At 45.2% G+C, this 24,436-nt stretch overlaps 1 protein-coding gene across 12 annotated transcripts in view; it reads left to right on the forward strand.

Moving 5' to 3' along the window:
• LOC101942797 (melanocortin-2 receptor accessory protein 2-like) overlaps positions 1–24,436 on the forward strand; it is a 177,193-nt gene that overhangs the window by 110,701 nt on the left and 42,056 nt on the right. Inside the window, exon 1 of one of the 12 annotated variants that reach the window (XM_065588179.1) lies at positions 10,473–10,962. The exons of 9 other annotated variants lie outside the window; for them this stretch is intronic. Coding sequence is in view for 1 of the 3 variants with exons in the window: in XM_065588178.1 (XP_065444250.1) it covers positions 24,001–24,032 (32 nt within the window). In the remaining 2 variants the exon portion in view is untranslated. Of the gene's footprint in view, positions 1–10,472; positions 10,963–11,052; positions 11,291–23,875; positions 24,033–24,436 lie in introns of those variants that run through there. 2 more of the 12 variants (XM_065588180.1, XM_065588178.1) reach the window with 2 other exon arrangements.

Consider the following 24,436-nt stretch of genomic DNA (forward strand, 5'->3'; position numbering starts at 1 on the left):
GCTCATATCGCAGCATATTGTTTGATCTGCAAGTTGTTCCCACCTCAGAGCTCGAAAGCTCCACCTGTCAGTTCCTTATAGAGGAAGCAATGCAGCCACATACCCATTCAGATGTGGGACTGTCGGAACCGCTGGTACAGTGATCAACATCAGTGGTGAGCATCCTTCCAACTACTTCCCAGGACCCGCCAGCCCCACGGATGCTACCTCAGGTGTTTCTATTGGCACCCCTCGGATTCCCAGATGTTTGGAGCCTCGCCTCTCAGCAGCAGAACTGGTGCTTCCCTACCCATCCTCTCCACTCCTCTCTGGACCTCTGCTCACCTGCAAGGTCCCCACTCTGGCAGGTGAGCCTCTTAGGGTTGCCAACCCTCCCAGTTTCACCGGGAGTCTCCCTATCTCCCAGAGGCTACTGAAGCCAAACTGGGAGATTTTAGGTGCTAAAAGTCCGGCGGCACAGCAGGGCTAAAGCAGGCTCCCTGCCTGCCCTGGCCCTGCGCCCCTCCCGGAAATGGCTGGTACATCCCTGCGGCCCCTGGGGGAGTACAGGGGGTCTCCACGCACTGCCCCCAACCCAAGCACTGACTCCGCAGCTCTCATTGACTGGGAACTGTGGCCAATGGGAGCTGCAGAGGTGGCGCTTGTGGGTGCAGGCAGCGCGTGGAGCCCCATGCTCCCCCCACCCAGGGGCCGCAGCGTGCCAGCCGCTTCCGAGAGCAGTGCAGGGCCAGAGCAGGCAGGGAGCCTGCCTTAGCCCCACTGCACTGCCTCCTGAGAGCTGCCTGAGGTAAGCACCTCCCGCCCACACCCCAACTCCCTGCCCCAGCCCTGAGCCCCCTCCTGCACCCAAACTCCCTCCCAGAACCTGCACCCCAACCTCCTGCCCCAGCCCCAGCCCGGTGAAAGTGAGTGAAGGTGGGGGAGAGTAAGCAACGGCGGGGACGGGGCCTCAGAGAAGGGGTGGGGAAAGTGCAGGGCCTCAGGGAAAGGGTGGGGCAGGGGCAGGGCAAGAGTGTTTGGGCTTGTGTGATTAGACAGTTGGCAATGCTAGAGCCTCTCCTGCTATTGCTGGAAAGGTCCCTGCAGGCACCGCACTGAAGCCTGCCCATTTCCCCAGTTCCCCCAGTACTGGAACTATCCTCTGAGTCGGAGGAGTTCCCTGAGCCGGAACCCTGCTTCTCCTCAATGTCTCGGCAAAGGTCCGACTCACATCCCTGACTGATATATGAGCCAGTGGCACAGGTCTGGTACCAGTACTCATGGGGCCCACCACAGCCCCAGCAACCGTCCCCTTGGCCATACTGGGTGACCTGAGACCCTAACAACAGCTCTTATCAGCCCTCCCAGGCACCCTCTTATACTACCCAGGCTCCTCCTCCAGCATCGTCGATCTTGGAGGAAGAGGTCGAAGTTGAGTCAGTACTGCTGGCTCCACCGCTCCCTACAGCCACTTCCTCCTCACTGGATGAGGCAATCATTCCCCTCTCCCTCTCTCTGCCAGATGATCACCCACAGTACCAAGACCTGCTCCAGCAGAGGGCAGTGGTCCTGGAGATCCCACTGGAGAAGATTCAGTACCGGCAACACCAGCTCCCGGACATTCTTCAGCCTCCAGGGACCATCTGGGGTGGCACTCCCCATTAATGAGGCCATCCTCCATCCAACACCCCAGCCTCCTCTGCCCCCTGCCTAAGAGGACAGAGCAGAGGAATTTTGTCCCTGCCAAAGGGGCAGCTTTTCTTTTCTCCCTGCTTCCCCCAGCTCCTTTGTTGTCCATGTGGCAGCTGAACGGGCATGCCAGCAGCTGCAGAAATCGTCTGGACCTGTTGGGGAGGAAGGTGTCCTCCTCTCCGGCAATACATAGCCAATTATCAGGCTCTGCTAGCCAAATATGATTTCAACAACTATGCATGGCTAGCAGAGTTCCAGGACAAACTGCCACCAGAGCAGCAGCAGCAGTTTCAGGCGTTGGTGGATGAGGGACACTTGGTCACAAAGGTGGGCCTCCAAGCAGCTGTGGATGTGGTCGACGTGGCCTCTCGCTCCCTCGCTCCGGGAATCGTCATGTGCCAGGACTCATGGCTCCAGTCCTCTGGCTTTCCCAAGGAGATCCAAACTACAACTGAGGACCTAGCCTTTAACGACAACAAGCTGTCTTCCAGCAAAACTAACAAGTTCCTTTATTCTTTGAAGGACTCCAGGGGACACATTATGATCCCTGGGTATCTATACCCTGGCCCGACACTGCAGACAACAGCAGCAGCAATTCTGTCCCTGCTCATATGCGCCTTACCTGGTCCATTACCAGTGCAAGAAGGAATCCCCACACCGGTGACATCGTTCCCAGCGATCACACTTCCCCCCTTCTCTGCCCCCTCGCACCAGCAACCGAAGTCCCAGTTTTTACATGACTATCGAGACTCATGAACCTCTTCCAATGCGACCCATGGAGCCCCATGTTATCATTGGGGGCTGTCTTGCCCTATTTCCCACAATTAGGGCAAGATCACCATGGGCCGTTGGATACTGGAAATCATCCACCATGGATACTCCATAGAATTTCTCTCCTTTCCCCCCCCCCCCACCGGACAGCCCTAGAGGACCCTTCCCATCAATGCATTCTCCAACAAGAAGCAGATGCCCTTCTCACGAAGGGCGCCATAGAGCAGCTACTGTCTCCCTACCTAGGAGTAGGTTTCTACTCCCCACACTTCCTCATCCCGAAGAAGGGTAGAGGGCGCTGCTCCTGTCTTGACATTTGGCTACTAAACACCCTTATCAGAACATCCAAATTCCATAGGGTGACGCTGGCATCTATTATTCCATCTCTCCCCAACAGGGCCTAGTTCGCAGCTCTTGAGATGAAGGACACCTACTTCCACATCGACATTCACCCGGCCCACCGGAAATTTCTCCACTTCCAGGTGGGACACCACTACTACCAATTCCGAGTCCTCCCTTTTGTCATAGTGACAGCTCTGTGAGTTTTCATGAAGGTAAACAGTGTTTTCAAGAAGGACTGAATTGATATTTAACATTTGCAGAAATGCAGATGCTTAGAAGATATTATAGACCTCATTCTCGTCTTGCTTACATAGATTTTACTGGTGTAACTCCATTGGCTTCAGTGTAAGTGAGATCAAAGACCTACTGAAGTCCTAGCATGGATGAAAGTGGTTGATCATTCTGCATTCTGAGAAGTTTTAGTTTATAATGTGTATAGAGAGTCTTGATGTATTAATTAAAATGTGGCTTCTTAGATCATAAAACCACTGAATTCTGAACAGGATTGATGTTGAGACTCAATATGAGGCAAGACAGAATGTGGAACCAAATATGAATACCCTGAGCACTATATTTGTGAATTTATAACTATTTGGGTAAATAGTTAAGCTTGTTATTGTAGCTCGCCTATAGATTTGCCACCTAGAGAGAGATTTTTTGTAATTAATTATAAATACTCTAGATAGCTTCTTCTGAATGTTTTTATTAACTTTTCAATCATCTGAAAATAATAAAACATACACAGCCTAAAATTTTTTTTCATTCCTATAGCATCCTGGCTGGTGAGAATATAGGCACAAATGATAAATAATCTGTTTTTAAAATGACATCTTCAGCACAATGAAACATTTTTGTCTCATGAGTTTTTAAATGTACATAAAAATAAAAACTCAGATCTGCAGATTCCCCAGAATTAGTTTGCCTCATTTTTTTCCCTTAGGAAAATAAAGAGTATGGCACTAATCGTGTACTCAAATTTCAGTAATGAAACTGGGAATGTCCTAAAAATTTGGACTGTGTAGTTTAGTGAGGAAATGAATAAGAGGGGATATGACAGTGGTGTACAAAATAATGAATGGAAAAGAGAAGGCAAATTGGAAATTCCTCTATTTGCTTTCTTATAATACAAAGTCAAGAAGCCAGGCAATGAAATGGAAAGGCAACAAATTTAAAATTGATAAAAGGAAACTCTTTTTTACACTTGCATAATTAATCTTTGGAATTCATTCCATACAATCCCACTGAGTATAAGAATTTAGTAGGATACAAAAAAAATTAGACATTTAGATTGATAATGAGAACATCCAGGGTTTTGCATTATAAGGGAAATATATATAAAAGAATATAACTGCTAATGCTCCAGGGCATAAGCCACCATTAACTGATGTGATTGGGAGAAAAAATTCTATGACTATCTTAATCCATAATTGTCTGTTTTCCTCTGAAACATTTGGTATTGGCCGCTATCGAAGATGGGATACTGAATTCGTGGTCCACTGGTCCAGTTTTTAATTCCTAACTATTATGGTGTTCTAATGAAATTCAGCATAGACCATTACAAAGGTGCAATGCACGCCGAAAGGAACAATTTAAATTATTCTGATACGTATTGATGGGCTCTTAATTAGTTGTGAGCACTCAGAAAAATGATTTAATTATCATTATGGATAGCTCAATCATGCTGTCTGCTGAACGCAGAGCAGTAGTCCAAACTCCGCTGCTCCAAAACCTATTAAGATATTAGGCTTTATTAAAAAGTTCAGAATATTCTTTATTAGAGAATAATATTCAACATATTATAATGACATTATATAAACTGATGGTAAAGTACACCTTCCCTTTGACTGCTTCTGTCAGCTTCAGTCACCTCATTTCAAGATAAAGAGCCGAAATAAAACAGCATCCAGAAAAAGTCAACAAAAAGTATCAAAGGCATGAGGGGGTTCCAGGGAGATCTTAGAGACCCACAGACAGAATCTCATTTACATTAAGCTCATTTATACCACTCTGGCAGTATAAAGGGGTCTTAAGGTGGGTATAAATTACATTACAATTAATTTACTAACCACATTTAAGTTACAGTTATGTTTACTTTATACTGCCAGATCAGCATAAAAAGGGCCTTAATGTAAATGAGAACTAGGCCCCAAGGGTCTGATTCTCTGCTGTATTGCACCAGATTTACATTGCTGTAACTGCATTATAATCAGTAGCGTTGCACTGGCATAAAACTAGAATAACAGAGTGGAGAATCAAGAGTGTCTGGTTTTGTAAAGTTTTAGTGTTAGAGAGATGACAGAGGTATATATAATATTAGTTGCCACTGAAGTCCATGGGAGATTTGCCATTGACAACCAGCAGCCAATATTTTAAGTTCACTATTAAGCAGGATGCCCTTTCCAGACAGTCATAATAACAGAAGGCTTCATCACAGGACTCTTACCTTTGAACACATGGCTAAATGTGTAAAGCTAGAAGAAAGCACTGTTGGAAAATGGTTACAAAATTCTACTCCATGCCCATCTGTGTCTGTGGTTTGACTCTTAAAACAACCTGAAATGACTTGTAAGTCTGTTTACACTTTTCGTGGCATACTGATCATTTTTTCCCAAATGGGTGTCTCATACAATTTAGAAGTTCTGCATCTGTGCATATCCCCTGGGATGAACCGAAAGAGACTCATTAATCAATTTAAGCTATTTCAGGATATCATTTTGACAAGCAATTGCAGTTGAAAGTAGCTTATTAAGGGGTCTTTTTGCCCATATCCTATTATTTTTCTTGGCTAAATTGTGGGTAAAATTCTTTCATTTTTTAGTTGAAAAAGAAAAAATTGATTGAGCTTTCTTCTTGTGATGTTTAATGTTATCTTTGTACACATAGGTTTTACAGATGGCATCCTCATACTGCCTTCCTTATTCAAAGACAGCACACGTACCACAAAATATCACCACTCACATCATTATCACTGTTAGAACATATTTTTGTCCCTTCCTGTTGTTAGAAGCTTGAGTATTATGTCTAGTTCCAAATGTAGCCTTATGTGCAATTATATTTTCTCAAGACGTGAACGCAGACAGGTTGAATGTTGGCCTGTTCCCTCTACACCAGCGTTTCTCAACCCCTGGGTCGTGACCCAAAATGGGGTCACAAGAATGTATGAAAGGGTTGTGAACAAACTTTAAAAATAGATAATATTTTGCATACAATTTTCTTTAAATAGATGCCACTTGTGCATCGCTGTATGTTAACAAGTTATTTGAACATGCAGGTGCCACCAATTAGCCAATCAAATGCAATGCACGAAGAGTTATGGGAAAGACCACTCTGGGGAGCAGGAGTCTCGTGTCCCTGTCCCCCCATTGATTACCTCGGGAAGGGATGCAGCGGGAACTATTGGCCAGCCCACCTATTGCTGCCATGTGCATGGTAGTTTCTGCTGGTGCCCAGCTGCCTCGCAAGCAGCGGAGGACGTGTGGCGGCTCCAGGGGGGAGGCAGGTGAGAAAGCAGGAAATGGAGAGCTGCAGGTGAGGAAAGCAAACACAACCCAGCAGCAGGGAGCTGCCTGGATCTCCCGCCCAGTCCCAGCCCCAGCCCCAGCCCCAGCCCTGGGTGCCACTGGGCAACTTTCAGCACCCTGGGTTCATTGTCTGGCCTTAGACTGCAGCAGTCCCAAAAGGGAGGATGCCTCCGAGCAGCCCCGTACTGACCCAAGGCAGCTGGTAAGCACCAGGAGGTTAGGAAGGACGTTTATTCCTACCTCACAAAGCAGGGGTGGATACTGCAGTCTGGGGGGCTGGAGTCCCGGGGGAACTGAAGAAAGGGGAGAGGCCCTGCAGGGTTCCTTGGCAGCCAGTGCACCTGGTGCTCCACAATCGGGGGGGGGGGGGGGGCATGACGTCCTGCCTGTGCCTGTGCAAACTTTGCCCAGCACTCCTGGTGCTCAAAGTGGAGCCAGGGTTGGCTGTGCACACTGTGGACCACTGGATCTGCTGGTAGCGCTGCGGGGCTTGCTTGGGGGCCAGGCGGGGCTGACTTGGGGGCTGGGCTTGCTGCACTCGACCTTTCCCGAGAAGTTGGCAGCGTTGGGCAGCTCGGGCAGCCGAGCACAGCGCCCCCCAGAGCACCAGTGGCAGTGGTGGAGGCTCTGGGATCACGCTCCACTGTGGGCTGGTACCGTACTCCTGGGGAGGCTGCATGGAGCACCAAGCAATGGGTGAGGAAGTAAATGGGAGGGAGCTTACAGCAATTGCATGGTTTGTGACAGGGCTAAGATTGTGTGTGCAAGGCTGCGGGCAGGACGGGATGATGATGCTGAGTAGTGGGTAAAAAGTATTTTGGGGCCAAAATATTTGTGTGTTTTCTATTTAAGCTATGTACTGGGTCAGGACTGGCCATCTATGTTTCCAAAAAAGGTTGAGAGCCACTGCGCTACACTGTCAGCTTCCTTCCTGGTCAAAATGACAGAACCATCAGGGCTGTGATCCCTTCCCACAGTGAAAATGGGAAGCTGTGATTGTGCAGCTCCGTTTTATTAACACACAGATCAGTGTGGGCTAGATCCACAAAGAGACTTAGTTGCTTAAATCCTTCATTAGATGCCTAAGTCTTACATTCAGATGCCACTGGCACTCACAAATTCCCTGCTCAGCTGCTGCTTAACCCTGCAGGTGCCTAAAGCCCCTTAGGCACCTAAGTGTGTGTCTACACTGCAAAAGAACCCTGCAGCAGTGAGTCTCAGAGCCCAGGACTACAGACTTGAGCTTGCGCTATGGTGCTAAAGATAGCCAGGTAGTCGTTCGGGCTCGGGTTCTGAAGCCAGGGAGGGTTTCAGAGCCTGAGCATCTACACAGCTATTTTTAGCACCATTGCAGAAGCCCATAGCCCGTGTCTGTCAGCCTGAGCTGTGAGACTCGCTGCTGTGGGTTTTTTTTGCTGTGTAGACGAACTCTTGAGTGTTTGCTGGTGGGCATGTGCAAAACTGCCTATGTTCTGATGCCACTGAGCTGTTCAGTGCCCTAGTTCATGTCCAAACCCCAGTGGAATTCTCATATACGGCGCTCGCGCCCCTGCCTAGCTGACCTGTGGGCCCAATTCTGTTTGCATGCTCGGAGCACACCTAATCTGCACAAAGACAGCTGGGGATGAGATATTGTGGGGTTATATGTGCATCTGTCGCACTAGCCCCAGAGGTGAAAGTAAGCCGGTGCGCCGTATCGGGGCGGCCTGGCTTCCCCAGACGGCAATTTAAAGGGCCTGGGGTTCCCAGCAGCAGCTGGAGCCCCAGGCCAGAGCCCTGCTGCTGGAGCCCTGGGGCAGTGGCAGTGGGACTCCGGGGGTTATTTAAAGGGCCAGGGCTCCCACTGTCTCTACTGCCCTGGGCCCTTTAAATAGCTGCCGGAGCCCCGCCGCCCCTACTCCAGGGCTCCGGGGGCTATTTAAAGGGCCAGGGCGGTAGAAGCAGGGGAGTCCTGGGCCCTTTAAATAGCCCTCAGAGCCCCGAAGCTCCTTCCAGGGGAGCACCCCAAGCACTGGGCTCTAGGGTCTCTCTCTGGTCCACAGAATATGTAATAAGTTCTACAAAATTATGTAACTAATTACATATTCACTGGACCAGAGAGAGAGAGAATAAGTGAGAGAGAGACTCCATAGCCCAGTGGTTAGGGCAGTGTCATGGGAGTCCTATGTTCAAGTCCTTGTTCCAAATCAGCAAGAGGAGGGATATGCAAACAGGTTTCTCACATTGCAGCAGAGTACGCTAACTGCCAGGCTGTAATGTGGTGGGGGTCTCTCTTGCTGGTTTTTCATGAGAGGGGGATGACCTGTTTTAGGTGCCTAACTCCAGGGTTTACATCTGTGAATCCTAAATGGAGATAAGTGATTAACTACCCATGAGAAGTAAGGCCTAAACCCCCCCTTTCTCCCCAGCATTTCTTACTGGCTGGCTTAAGTGGCTCCTCACTGAGTTTGAAGCAGATACGGACTTGCTATAGAGCTTCCTTCTTAGAGAGAGAGATCAAAGATGTTTTCAGTATAAGATCCTTTATTGCACCCCAGGTGTATCTGTTGTATGCACACATAATAAGGTGATAAGTAACAGTCAGCATGGATTTATTAAGAACAAACCATGTCAGACCAAACTGATAGCTTTTTTTGACTGGGTAACAAGCCTTGTGGATGGGGGGAAGTGGTAAAGGTGGTATATCTTGACTTTAGTAAGGCTTTTGATACTGTCTCGCATGAACTTCTCATAAACAAACTAGGGAAATGCAACTTAGATGGAGCTACTGTAAGGTGGGTGCGTAACTGGTTGGAAAATCATTCCCAGAATAGTTATCAGTGGTTCACAGTCAGGCTGGAAGGGCATAACGAGTGGGGTCCCGTTGGTTTTGTTCAATATCTTCATCAATGATTTAGATAATGGCATAGAGAGTAAAGTTTGCAGATGATACCAAGATGGGAGGGGTTGCAAGTGCTTTGGAGGATAGGATTAAAATTCAAAATGATCTGGACAAACTAGAGAAGTGGTCTGAAGTAAATAGGATGAAATTCAATGAGCAAAAATGCAAAGTACTCCACTTAAGGAAGAAAATCAGTTGCACACATAGAAAATGGGAAATGACTGCCTAGGAAGGAGTACTGCAGAAAGGGATCTGGGGGTCAGAGCTAAATATGAGTCGACAGTGTAACACTGTTGCAAAAAAAGCGAACGTCATTCTGCAATGTATTAGCAGAAGTGTTGTATTTTGTTTTGATTGTTTTAAGATATTTTTATCCTTTTTTCTTTTTGTTTGGATTTTAATATCGATTGGATTTGGATAAAGGCTAACTTGAAATTAATCCCCCAAAATGCACAGCACAGAAAACATATAGGAATGTGGTAACAACTAATGAGTTAAGCGCCCACAGAGAGAAGCTGAATGATAAAGATTTTGTTTTAAGCTAAAAATGTGGCTTAAAAAGAACCAGAGACAGCAGCAGAAGACAGGTGGGAGCTGATGGTACTGAGTGAGGCCCCAAGGCTGGTCTAATAAGGTGTGTGTTTTCTTTTCTTAACAGAATAAGGTATCTAGATACCTATGAGGGTTTTAAATTTTGATACTACATTTAGAAAAATAAATTACTCCTACCAGGAGAAACAATGGCAATGGATGGGAGGGAAATATGGGCCGCAAAGTAATTCCTAATAATGGTCTGATTACATCAATGAATTGCCTCACCTATGTGATCTGGGGTCAGGGATAAGGAGAATAATGGATCTGGAACAGGTGGAGAGACGATGTCCATCAACCAGAGCTTGTTCCATTGGGCTAGCAGGTCTAACGTTTCGCAGGGTGGGTGGAGGAAGTAGTCACCGGCTTCAGTTTTGCACGGGCCAGTACCGGGGGTTGTGGCGAGCTGGCAAAGCTGTACAGAATTATTATAACCTACTCCTCAATTTGGTGAATTTCGTGCCTGGGGAAAGCACCAAACTGAAATCCTCCACCTAGCCCCGAAGCAGGAGCCACATCGGAAGCAGTAAAACCAGCCTTCAGCGGTGTAGTAGCGTCCAAGCATCTTCCCCGCTCACTCGCTATTCTGCCAATGCGCCTCGCCCCTGCCCTGAGGAGCTGACAGGTTATTTCAGCGTCCCTGGCTGTTCACAGCGGGGCCTCTCTGCTGAGCCAGTTAGCAAGGGCTCCGCTTAGGCTGCAACACTTTGGAACGGGCAGTGTCGTGCGGGGGCTGGGACGCACCTGGGGTTTGCGTTCCTGCCCATCCTGGTGCCGGGGGATGCGGGGGGCAGTAACAGCTTTGGGGGTGGTCACATGTTACTGGAGTGTGCTTGATGGGCCCTGATGCTGCCCTTTGCGGTCAGTAAAACCAGCGCAGCGCCTGCTGCTTCCTGCTCCCAGCTGCCTGACACTGCAGCGGCTGCGGGAAGCCCCTAGGAGGAGAGAAGCGCCCACTCCCGGCTCCCCGGTAGCTCTGATTAGCTTTGCCGCCCCACGTGATCGCCCAGGCGGCGTGCGGGGCAGGCAGGCTGTGGCAGGGCTGGGCGAGGGGCGCTCCTCGCCGCACGGATTCCTTCTCCCGGAGCTGAGCGAGCCGGCTCCCCCGCGCGGACCCGCCCCCTGCCCGAGGAGAACTTGCCAGCCCGGGACGCGGCCGGCGCGGGAGGCGGGAGACCCAGCCCGGTACAGTGAACAGGAGCGAACCGTGCCTCGCCCGCGCCGCGTCCCCCGTGCTCCCGGGGAGGGGGCGAGAGCGGGCCGGGGGCGCGCGCCGGGGCTCTGGCCGTGCGCTCGGGTTGGGCGCGGCTGGTGCCAACTCCAACAGCAACCCCCGCGCGTGGCCCGCTCCCTCCCGGGGCTGCTGCCGTGCGTCAGGCAGCGGGGGGAGGGGTGTGGCTCGGGCTCGCGGGGGGCTGCAAAGGCGGGCTCGGCTGCGAACGGGACAGGGCACAGGGTAGGCAGCAGAGCCCAGCCGCGCGCCGGGTCCGCGTGGGGAACGAGGCGCGGCCAGGTAACGTGTTAAGTCTGATCTATCTGTCGTCTTCCAGTCTGCGCAGCTGGCTTGGGAACGGGTCGTGCCGATCCGTTATTACCCGCTGTACGGGGGTGGCGAGAGAATTTTCCTCGTAACAGCCCGCAAAGGCTAAAACTTAACCATGCTGAGAGGTTGCACTAAATGGGGGATACTCTTGTCTGTTAAATGGCCATTGCAGCCCTCTGGTGTGCCTCGTGGGAGGTATTGCAGAGCACGTAACATGGGAGAAATGCAGACCTAGATTTCAGCTCTTGCCCCCTTCGCTTTTGGGCGAGGTGTTTGGGGGTTTTCCCTTGGTTCTCGTCAGTGGTGGCTTTATTAGTGTAAGAAGGAAATTGTTGAGACTTCGTTGGGAGGGAAGGGGGTGGCTTTTTTTTTTTTTTAAATTCCATATCAGTGAACCAAGATTCGTTTTTGGTTGTGTGTATTTCTTTCATTTGCGTTTAAACAGTACCTCAGAATAGTTGCTCCACAGTTTTATGCATCTGTTTTTTCCCTGTAAATTCAGCAAAATCAGTGTGTTCAGAACAAAAGAAACATCTGTAGCTATGTTATTAACATTAGATTAGACTAAAGTAAACACAAATTTGATAACTCTCAAGACAAGTAAATTTTGAACACATGCCATTTTCCCATTCAGTTTTAAATGTATTTACTTATTGCATTTGAACTAGGAGAAAACATCTTTTGAAACCGGTAAATTATTTTAAAAATAATCAAAAATGGAAAGAAGCATTTGAACTAAGGACAAGAAATCAGTGGAAATTCTACTTGAAGAACAGCAGGGTGTGATCTTATTTCAGAATTTAAACTATTAAAATAAACAGTTGTGTGTCATAAATATACTACAAGTATCAGAGTTTGTGTAACTGGGTATTAGAGGATAGATCATTATTCTGTTTAGAAAATATACTGTGATTTAGGGTAAAACTTTCAAAAGCATCTAGGTCCCATTTTCGAAAGTGCCTTAGGTACCAGGAGCCTAAATATCATTGAAGGTCAATAGGTTCCCAAGTGCCTACGTCACCTTTGGAAATGGCACAGAGGCACTCCTGGAAACTTTACCCTTTGTATATATGCGGGTATTTGTTATGTAACCTATTCCTTTTTGTTGCTAAATCGAAGTTCAAAAAAAATCAATCAAACTCTCCTCAAATCATGAAATTGCTTTTGTTTGTTAGGTTTTGGGCAGGGGTGGGAGGGGAAACTTGTCTACACTGCACAGCAATGCAAACTGATTTCTAGAGTGCACCAATGTGTTGGTGTACTAGGATATGATATGTAGAATGTATGTTTTATGTGTTGAGACATGTGAAAAGATGTCTGCTTGTCTGTCAAGGAAAGAGAACAACCAGGTAAAAAGGTTGGTCAGCAACCTGATCAGGTAAACAATCAGTTAAACAGCTGAGTTTAGCAAACTAATCTTAGTGTTAGTCAGGAAAGTATAATGAATAGCTTTGTAACAGTGTATTTAAGGTGAACACCTGAATGTGTTTGCATTTAACCCTATGTATGCTGTGCCCTTTTTTGGTGGACTGACCACTCACTGAAGCAGCAAATAGATGACACACTTTTTCAGCTCAAGAGTCTGTCTGTGAACCTGTGCATTCTGGGTAGTGGGGGAAAAGAACCGGTCAACAGTTGGTAACTGGCCTACGTAGACCCTGCTGGAGCGAACTAAAAGTTCTCTACTATGAGACCACACCCCTGCAGTGTGCATTGTTGTGTGGTGTAGACAAGCCCTAAACATGATGATTTCTAAACCAATAATAAACAGCACAATATTTTGGTCTGCCTTCTGACCTTTGAGCACCTGAGCCCAACTCTAATTTGAGTGTGTTAAAATTCAACCTATAACACTGCTCTACAGCCAAAATGCTTCTGAAATAAATGTAGTCAAACTTAACTAATTCTGGGTCACTGAGAACGAAAATGATGCTTAAAATTGTTGATTGGCTCTAGTTTTCAAGATATGCTATTGGGTCTGTATATACGACCCTTGACTTGGGAATGGCGGAGGATAAGTGAGTTATAAAGGGAAGGGATCTCAATTTAAACCAGAAATGACTAAAATACATCTTTGACTGGATCTATGAATAAATCTATGACTGGGTTTGGACAGTACTTGCTTTTTAGGCAAAACAATGAATGATGCAATCTGAAGCGGGTATTGCGTCATACATGATATGAATTGCATCATGTTATTCCTAGAAGTCATGGATGATGCAATCATAACGAAGCTTACATCACTCTGCTGAACAAATTGCCCTATATCAGCTCTAGAAATCATACAGTGTCGTGCTCTCTTATTTGTCAGTGTTTGATTTTGCAAAGGGACACATTTCTGTTTAGCCAAAGTGAGCAGAGATGCCTCGTACTTGTGTGAACAGTGCAGATAACTTCTGCTATGTTTGTGGTGAAGTGACTTTTGCATCACAAAAGTGCAGTATAACCACTATGGTTAAGAAAGCCTATCACCTTTATTTTGCTGCAAAATTGGAGATCAGGACAAAAGGTGGGCCCCACACATATGCTGCAACACTTGTGCAACAAATCTTCGCCAGTGGTTGAACAGGAAAAGAAAATCTATGCCTTTTGCAGTGCCAATGATTTGGAGAGAGCCAACAGATCACACCACCAATTGTTACTTCTGCATAGTGCCTCCAGTTGGGAAAGGTGTGTCAAAGAAGAAAAAGTAGAATGTTTGGATAATGCACAATCCATCAGCTATACACCCAGTACCCCACGGAGAAGGACTGCCGGTTCCTGATGCACCAGAATCATTCTCGCTTGAGTCAGACGAGGAAGAGGATGAAACTTCTGATCCTGAACCATCAATGTCACAGGACCCACATTTTCTCCCATCCTCCTCCTCTGAACCACACCTCATAACACAAGGTGAACTGAATGACCTTGTCAGGGATTTGGAACTACTCAAGAGTAAGGCAGAGCTGTTGGGCGCCACACTACAGCAGTGGAATCTCCTGGCAGGTGATGTTAGGGTTTCCATGTTCCGTGACCATCAAAAGGATCTTATCCCATACTTCTTCATGGAAGGTGATCTTGTAGCCTGCAACAACATCGATGGTGTGATGGCAGCCCTCAAAATCGTTCACGATCCTGATGAGTGGAGACTGTTCATTGATTCATCGAAGACGAGTCTTAAAGCTGTTTGCCATTATGCAGTAAATGTTTTGCCATCAATTCCAGTTGGTCATGCAGTCCATATGAAGGAAACCTATGACAACATGAAACAACTTTTGAGGTGCATAAACTATGACCAACATCAGTGGCAGCTTTGTGGCGATTTGAAGGTTGTTGCTCTCTTGCTTGGTCTGCAGACTGGATACACAAAGTACTGCTGTTTTCTCTGCGAATGGGATAGTCATGCAAGAGATTCCCACTACATCAAGAAAGATTGGCCACTCCGACAGTCATTGGAGCCTGGGAGGAAAAGTGTTCAGCATCCACCACTTATTGAATCAAGGAAGATTTTGTTACCACCCTTACACATCAGGCTGGGTCTGATGAAGAACTTTGTCAAGGCCATTGACAAAACACGAGCAGCTTTCAAGTAACTCCGTGGAAAATTTCCAAGGTTAAGTGAAGCTAAGATAAAGGAAGGGGTCTTTGTTGGTCCTCAGATTCGTGAACTTCTTCGAGATGATGCATTTGACCATGCACTGCATGGCAAGGAAAAGACAGCATGGAAAGCCTTCCAGTTAGTGGCAATAAATTTTCTCGGAAACAACAAGGCAGACAACTACAGGTTGTTGGTGGAAAACCTCCTCAAGGCATACAAAAGCCTTGGTTGCAACATGTCACTAAAGATACATTTTTTGCACTCCCATCTAGATTTTTTTTCCCACCGAACTGCGGAGCAGTGAGCGACAAGTACGGCGAGCGATTTTCACCAGGACATTGCAACAATGGAGAAACGCTATCAGGGCAAATGGAGCCCATCAATGCTTGCAGACTATTGCTGGACAGTGACAAGAGATGCTCCATTTAATGAATACAAGAGACGAGCCAAGAAGTCCGAGTAGACACTGAATAGGACTAAACTATGTACATCATAGTTTTTTGCCTTTTGTTTCATGATAAATTTTATTTATATAACCCTTTTTCTGATTTTTAAAGTGTTCTGTAAACAGGACAGGTGAAATATTATCATGTAAAGCAACCATAAACACATGAAAAGACCTAGGTTTACAATTTATGATTAAAACTCTACTATCTACACAATATACATAGATATAAAACGTAAAAACTTAAATATCTTAAACAGAAGCCAATCAGTTGTTTTAATTGTCATATTTGAATTCAGCACATCAAAATACATAATAAATAGCACATTTTATCTCTGAAGCAGACGACTTCTCAAAAATTGTAGACTAGTGTAATGGATGCAAACATGCAGGGGTCCTCCATTCCTGCTCAGAAGGAGGTCCCATTTATTGTCTCCAAATACTGGAGTGGAGGCGCTATCCTTTTCCCCTCCCCCCCCAATTCTCTTCCATTTCCCGTTTTTCTCTCTGCCCACTCATAGAATCATAGAATCATAGAATATCAGAGTTGGAAGGGACCTCAAGAGGTCATCTAGTCCAACCCCCTGCTCAAAGCAGGACCAATTCCCAGCTAAATCATCCCAGCCAGGGCTTTGTCAAGCCGGGCCTTAAAAACCTCCAAGGAAGGAGACTCCACCACCTCCCTAGGTAACGCATTCCAGTGTTTCACCACCCTCCTAGTGAAATAGTTTTTCCTGATATCCAACCTGGACTTCCCCCACCGCAACTTGAGACCATTGCTCCTTGTTCTGTCATCTGCCACCACTGAGAACAGCCGAGCTCCATCCTCTTTGGAACCCCCCTTCAGGTAGTTGAAGGCTGCTATCAAATCCCCCCTCATTCTTCTCTTCTGGAGACTAAACAATCCCAGTTCTCTCAGCCTCTCCTCATAAGTCATGTGCTCCAGACCCCTAATCATTTTTGTTGCCCTCCGCTGGACTCTTTCCAATTTTTCCACATCCTTCTTGTAGTGTGGGGCCCAAAACTGGACACAGTATTCCAGATGAGGCCTCACCAATGTCGAATAAAGGGGAACGATCACGTTCCTCGATCTGCTGGCAATGCCCCTACTTATACAGCCCAAAATGCCGTTAGCCTTCTTGGCAACAAGAGCACACTGTTGACTCATATCCAGCTTCTCGTCCACTGTGACCCCTAGGTCCTTTTCAGCAGAACTGCTACCTAGCCATTCGGTCCCTAGTCTGTAGCAGTGCATGGGATTCTTCCGTCCTAAGTGCAGGACTCTGCACTTGTCCTTGTTGAACCTCATCAGGTTTTTTTCTGCCCAATCCTCTAATTTGTCTAGGTCCCTCTGTATCCGATCCCTACCCTCTAGTGTATCTACCACGCCTCCTAGTTTAGTGTCATCTGCAAACTTGCTGAGAGTGCAGTCCACACCATCCTCCAGATCATTAATAAAGATATTAAACAAAACCGGCCCCAGGACCGACCCTTGGGGCACTCCACTTGAAACCGGCTGCCAACTAGACATGGAGCCATTGATCACTACCCGTTGAGCCCGACGATCTAGCCAGCTTTCTATCCACCTCATGTTCTCCTTCCATGTTCTTCCAGTCCAACTCCTGCCTCCCATATTTTTGCTCCCTTTACCTCAAGAACTTCCTTCTCTTACATTCTGTCTCCCCATTCCCTACTCCCAACATCCCTTGATCTTCCTTATGGCCATCACCCATTCTCCTGTCTGTGTTAATCTCCTTCTCTGTCCACATGCTGCAACATGACCCTCTTAGGGCTTGTCTATGTGGGGAAATTGACTAGTATAGACATAGTGGATTAATTACACTAGTCTGCTTTAACTATGCTGGTTAATTTCCCTGTGTAGACCAGGCCTTAGCCTCCTTTCTGCACTTTTTGCATTCCCTTATCCCTTCAGTTTCCTTTCCAGTTCGCTAGTCAGAGAGCCTAGGATGGCAGTTATCTTTACTAGAGGCAGCATCACATGAAAAGCTACTGAAGAAATGTCAGCCATCTTGATTGAAGGCAATCTGGCTTAATTCCTGATTAAAGTAATGGGCTTTTGAGGCCATTTTGAGTAAGGGCAGATATTCACGAAGAAGCTGAAGACATCAGGAGATCACTAATGTCCCCAAAAAGACCACCAAAAATTGTGAGGCTTGTGATAACATCAAGAAGGTTGACCACTCTGCCCTTTATCAAGTATTGTTCCAGTTTTTGCAATGGAAGATATTTTGTAGATAAAGTATGGCAGATGATATACAGTTTGGCCTGCTATTTAAATGCAGTTGATTTCTGTCCTGCAAGGGTGGTGGTATTAGCAAATATTTTTTTTCTCTTTTTCTTCCCAGCCTATGATAGAGACCAAAGAAATAAGAGGTAAGCGTAGTATGTTTGGACCCAATCCTACAGTCTAACTCATATGAGTAAGGGCTGTAGGATGAAGCCCTTTATTAGCTACCTTTGCATACTAGTGTGTTGTACAGAGAAATAGTAGAGATTAAGAATAAGAAATTGACTCTCACTGGCACTCATTTTCATACATCACTGTCAGGTTTCACCAAGAGCTCAGCCTCAACTGAATTTTTCATTAGAGACTGTATAATAAATTGTCTTATCTTCTCCAACAGAGCTGGAAGGAAAAATTTCCCTTGAAGATGGGGGTGGAGGTGAGGAGGGGAGGAAAGAACTTGTTAAATTGCTTGGCAGCTTTATTCTGGAAACATTCCAAATTGAATTGGTTTTAAAAAAATTCAATTCTATTGCAATGGCAGCCTGAAATCCTCACAGATTGGATATATTTTAAAAAAAAATTCTCCATCATATGGTACGTAATAATGCTAAACTTCTAAATGTTTGTAGTTATTACAGTTCATAACACTTTCCAAGAAAAGCTAAATGTAGCTTTATGGTTGTCTTTAATTTTTTATTGAATTTTGAGTGTGTGTTATACGTAGCTAACTTCCTATACTAAAATATGCAGGCATTCAGATACTATGGGGCCAGATTGTGACTTCACAGTTTATCTGCAAAGGGAATCCTAGAATGTGTTTGTCCATGTGTGATCTATGACTGATGCAGATATGAGTGAATGGCCCAAGTGTGACTGTTTTTCAGCCCCATCAGCTTATTCTCTCCTGGCTTCAAGGGACACCAGGAACCATACTTATTTATGGACACTGTTATAATGAGGACTCAGCAGGAAGCACTAGGGGAGAACTAGACCAGTGCTAATCTGTATGTTCAGATCTAGATTTTAAACCAGATGGACAGTGAGTATGACATTATTTAGAGATTAGACTCTTCACTTGAAATTGGAATAAATATTTACATAGTGCAAGAAACAAAGGATTTAATTTAGAGAGAGAAAGTGGCTGTCAAATACCTCAGTTAAGTTACCTTCATTCCTGCAGGGTCTGATTCAAGTTGCTTATGTGAAAAAACCCAAGAACTTGGCTTTCTATACTTCTATGGGTTTTATTAAAAGAACAAGCAGATATGAAAATTTAATTTTAATATCACTAAGATGAAAACTACTAGAAATCTCACTAAACTAATTAGGAATTAAAACAATAAAATTATCAAATCAAGGTCAAATTGAAGTCCAGTCAATGAGTAGCAATGATATGTGGCTTAAGTCATCATTTGGTCAAATTAATATAATGGATAATCAAATGAGCTTGATACAACAAAGAATCACTTTCTATTGATCCTGCAACAGGAGACTGAAGGAGGTCTTGCTTAGTCTAACCACCTCTCTTCCCCCATCTCCCAACTAAAAGATATTGCCCATGGCAGTGAAATCAACTTAGCTGGTGAAGGACATAACTATCTGCTCTGGTTTTAGATTCCAACCAAGAGAGAGAACCTGAAGTGATAGAATCATGTAGCTAGTCTGAAGGAAGTAGATACCAAAGTGGTTTCTTAAATTACAACTTCAGCGCTCTTGCATGGTTTCTTCTTAAATCTCACTGTTGTTATGGTGACTAATAGTGTCCTCTTCTTACTCCCCCACCTACAAAGATGAGAGTTTACCAACTGATTTCAGAACATAGGTAGTTACTAAAGGATGCTTAAAGCTTCAGATAACACTCTTCCTTACCGAGGAAGCTCTTGGAATGGTTCAAAAGAAGAATTAGGATTTAGGGTTAGGGAAGCATTCCTGGCACCATTCCCAAGGTACACTCAATCCATACATTGACACCTTAATACACCAACAGAAACATTTTCCCATGAACTAAAGGTAGAAAACAGGAAAAATGAGATTGTAACAGGGTGGTCTGCCCCTTTAAGTCCCAGGGTGGGGGGCTAGGAAACAACCAGCTCTGTTCCAAGGAAGAGCCCAGCAGGCAGGTGCTGGGAATCATCAGACCCAGGTGGGCAATGTCAGGTGACTGGGTCTGATAACTACCATTAGATGATACAGAAGTGGGCCCCAGCTCCATTAAGTAGAACCTAGGACCATTCTAATGCCATGAGAATACTTGCTTATGACTAAAAGCCCAAGTTGCAGACCATGCAGTGGAGGACAGCATGGGCCAGGAGACCCTGGAGAAGTCCCTGTGCTGAGGGAAGACTCTAACCACTAGACTACTAGAGGCCAGGGGACCCACAACCTATACTGGGGAGCGGGGCAGTTACATTATGTTGTTGTTAACATGTTCTTTTGATGTTTCAACAATAAACGGAGCCCTGAGGCAAGGGAGCTAAAGACTGACTTGGGAGTGGCTATTTATTCCCCCAGGCTGGTGAGTGAGCTTAGCATTTTACAGAGATACTTAAGATAAAGGTTTGAGTTTCTTCTGCTTTGTGCTTTTGTGACCTTTGACTTCATGGAGTGGGGTTCTGAGTGTTACTGGAACTAGGTGATGGAGAAGCTTCGTCATAGATCTTATCACCAGTGGGAGTCTCTTGGACAGGATCAGACTGGTCAGGCTGGTATTGCTGATGACCAGTCCTTTATCTCCTCTTCTCCTAGGTGACCTCCCAAAGGGAAATAGGAGTGTTCCTTTCAGATGTTGGTGGACTGGGGCAGCACACATGCTTCCACTTTTTTGGAAGACAGAATACTGGAGTAGATGGACCATTGGTCTGACCCATTATGGCCATTTTTATGCTGCAGTGTATTGTACTAGCTGGAGTTTCGTAAGTGCTGATGGCTTCCTGCCCAAGTATACTGCATTGTTGTAGTCCAGCCGAGATGTGACAAAGACATGAATAATTGAGGCCTTTGTCTGCCAGTATGGGATGGAATCTCCTAGCCAGCTGGAGATGGTAGAAAGCATTACTCATGGCTGTTGTGATGTGGGAGCTCAGCATCAGCAAGAAATCTGAGAGTACGCCTAGACTATGGACTGAACTGACCAGTTGTGGATGTGAACCGTCAACCAAAGGGGAGTCAACATGGCTGCAAAGTCCTCAGGATACTTTCCTCTGCCCACCAGCATCACCTGGTCTTGCTTGGGTTCAGCTTCAGCCAGCTGTGCTTCATCCATGAGCTGATCTCATCCAAGCACTGGGCCACCTTGGTGGTAGGGGTATGTGGTGAAGGATAGGTAGAGCTGTGTGTCATCTGCGTATTGCTGGCCTGTGAATCCATGTTGTTTGACCCATACACCTAGCGGTTGCATGTAGATGTTGAAAAGGACTGGCGAGAGAACTGATCCTTGTGGAACCCCACAAGTGAGGGGTCTAGTGGTGGTGTGTTTTCTCATCACTACTTTTTGGTTGTATCCCTCCAGGAAGGGCTCAAACCATTTTAGCATATTATCCTGGACCCCTGCCATCTCTCTCGGGTCAGACAGCAGTATTTCGTGGTCAACAGTGTTGAACACTGCAGAGAGATCCAGGAGGATGAGAATGGATGTCTGTTCTCTATCTTTTGATTGGAGGAGATCATCTATCAGTTCCATAAAGCTGTTTCAGGTCCGTGTCCTGGCCTACACCCACATTGTCCTGGGTCTAGAATGTTGGCTTCAGTTAGATGAGCTGATAGGCAGCCTTTGACTAGTTCCTCTATGAGCTTGCTCAGGAATGATAGGTTTGACACTAGGTGATAGTTGGCTAGGAGTTTACTTGATCTTGAAAAAAATAAACCATGGTTAAGAATGACCTTACCCCCACACTCCTGAAAGTCAATAAAAGAATATGTTTACCTAAACAATAACAACAAGATGGGTATTATCCAATGCCTTTTCTGGGCCAATAAAAATAGCTCTCCGAGTTAATTGAAGCAGATATGGTGTTATACAGATATTCACTTCAGTGTGAAACTGAGACAGTACCAAGTATCAGCTATTTTTCTACCCTTCAAACAAAGGGAAGCATTATGCCTTCTGTTATTTATACCAATTCATTTTGTTGCACTTATTTGTTTTATGAAAGAGATGAAAGCAAGCAAATGCTAACGAAGAAAAATAAATGACTCTGATGTTCAGTTGAGCTGTTCATGAAGGTTAATATTTGCATTTGCATTTGGAGTGGAACTTGGATATCAATTACACAGAAATATGATCAAGAGGAACATTTTGTTGGCAAGCTGCTTGCATTCTTACTCGACCAAAAAACTATTACAGGGCTAGATATTTATTCTTTAAATATCCCCGTTTTCAGGAGAATCCTTATGCTCCATGCTAAAATAGAAAAAGATTTATTTCTCTATCTGTACGTGCTGGGGTTTATAGGGAACTAAAGGAGAAAAAATACTGGAGAAGATGGAAAGGATTATAGTGTGTGAAAATGCATATAAATGAGCAGAGTGAGAGAACATGGGTCACCTCCTGAGAGCAAAAGCCATCTTGCAGTTCTCTCTCATCCGATAGCCATTTGTAGCACATCATACAAGCGGGGCTTGAGCCTGAGACTCCTTCCCTTCCGAAACTTCAATGAGAATGATGCAAAGCGAACATATCTCTGGTTGTGGCCCAAGAGAGGGAGGCAGAGCACAGCAGTCTACCTGACTGGCATGAAAGAACAGAATGTGCACTGTCTCCAGCATTTTTGAGGGGTAACTATTATTCTCCCCACTCACTGTCCTGCTGCTCTTTTGTGTTCAGCAAGTTTCATTTCCCTCCTGTCTAAATCTAAAGAAAAAAGTACTGAGACTAAGGAACTGAGGTTCCCAATGATCCACTGGTACTTCCCATCACCCAGAATTAGAATAACATGTGCATCATTATAAGGGAGTGTTTGTTGAATATGACCATTTTTAGCCAAGTGATACAGTACGCTCTGTGATGCAGACGTGTTTGTGAGGAATTTCAGGAAGGGAAAGTTTGCCTCATTTTCAAAGCTTACATTGGCAAGATGAGTGTGGTGTTGTGTTTTTGAACAAACATTTGTTGCCTTCTGTTATTCCTGTATAACCCTTAAAAATGCTTAGTCCTTTTTCTTAATACTTCAGAAATTGGCAGTTTTAGTAGAAGGCTTAGCTATTAGAATAGATGCAGGCAACTCTCTCTTTGTGTGTTGTTCTGCAGTATGTGCTCATTGTAGGAAATTACCTAAATCTGAAAGAACAATTAACATACTTGTAACAACGGACTGTCCTGATCCTGCAATGTGATGCATGCAGGCAAACCTCTACTCCCATGTGGAACCCTGTTGATTTCCATTGTAGGATTGAAGCCAAAGTAAGCACCAAGTCCTGCTACCCTTACTCATACGAGCAATATATTGAAGCCAAAGCAACTGCTCCATGTGAGTAAAGGATGGAACATGAATTTAGCTGTCTTTGATACATTATTGAATCTTTTGTGCAGTGTATGAATTATTTTCAGCTTATTTGCTTTTTAAATAGCACCAAAACAGTACAGCTAATTTCAATGATTGAACAAAGGAATTTGTGTTTTTTTTACAGCAAAAGCATGACAATTTAAAACCTCCTTCCGTTTAAAAAATGGTTTTGATATCTTTTCATGATTATATCACTTATTTCAAAGATGAGTCAGTTCCCTACTTGGATTCAGCTTTTAGCTCCTAAAACCAGTGGAATCTTATGTTGGTTAAAATCATACATGGCTTACTATTAGAGCTATATATCAAAATGAACACAGAGTGCCAATTTTCTTTGGAATAGCAACACTGAATTCATGTTCTGGAAGTCTACAGACTATATCATTTTTTTTATCATGACAGGAGTTGGCTTTCAGATCTTTCTGTTAAAATACAAAATAATCTTTCTTGTACATTTCATTAAAATGTGCACCTCTGTGAGCTTTAAAGGGAATATCTCACTTTCATTTGTTTTATCCATTGCACGAGGCAAAAAATTACAAAATACACAAAGGGCCTAATTCAGCACTTAAAGCACATGCTGGACTTTGACTTCCATGGGACTATTCAGGTGTTTAAAGTAAGCGCTTTGCTGGATTGGGGCCATAATGTGAAAACTGAACCTGTTTAAAAAAGACCGTTTCCTTCCCCATCTGAAGAAACTCCACAATATTTAGAACTGATCAGGAATTTTCCTTCAGAATGATTATTAGGCTTGATTTTATATTTTTTTGTTGTAGAGACATACCGAAAATAAAGCCTGGTGCAATTGAGACCTGGTCTACACCAGGCTAAAATTTAGGTCGGCTTGCCTACATTGCTCAGAGGTGTGAACAGTTCCTAAGCTCCAGTGTAGGAACTGCTAGATCGATGGAAGAACCTAGCTACTGCCTCTTGAGGGGGTAGGTTTACTATAGTGACAGAAACTGTCTCTCTGTCTACACCATAGGGGTATAGCTGCAGCTGAGCCGCTGTAATGCTTGTAATGTAAACATACCCTAAGACTACACTACCTAAACCTCTGGACTCCCTCTGGCTGATGATCATTTGTATTTACTGTATTTGGCCTAGAGAAGGCACGGTCTATCTGACTGATGTGCTCTGATACTTTTATGTGTTAATAGGAACATTTGTGGAGATCCTCATATATTCCACCTTTCTATTAAAAGGAAGCTCTACGCAGGTTGGTGATTGGCCTGGACAAGGGATAGGGCAGGGAAGGAATGGGCTGGAATGTGATGGCTCTATCTGAAGGAGTGGTGGAATTAGCTTTGAAAGGAACAGGTGGGAGACAGCCCTTTATGCA

The sequence above is a fragment of the Chrysemys picta genome, chromosome 3 (assembly GCF_011386835.1).
Source record: "Chrysemys picta bellii isolate R12L10 chromosome 3, ASM1138683v2, whole genome shotgun sequence".
NCBI lineage: Eukaryota > Metazoa > Chordata > Testudines > Emydidae > Chrysemys > Chrysemys picta.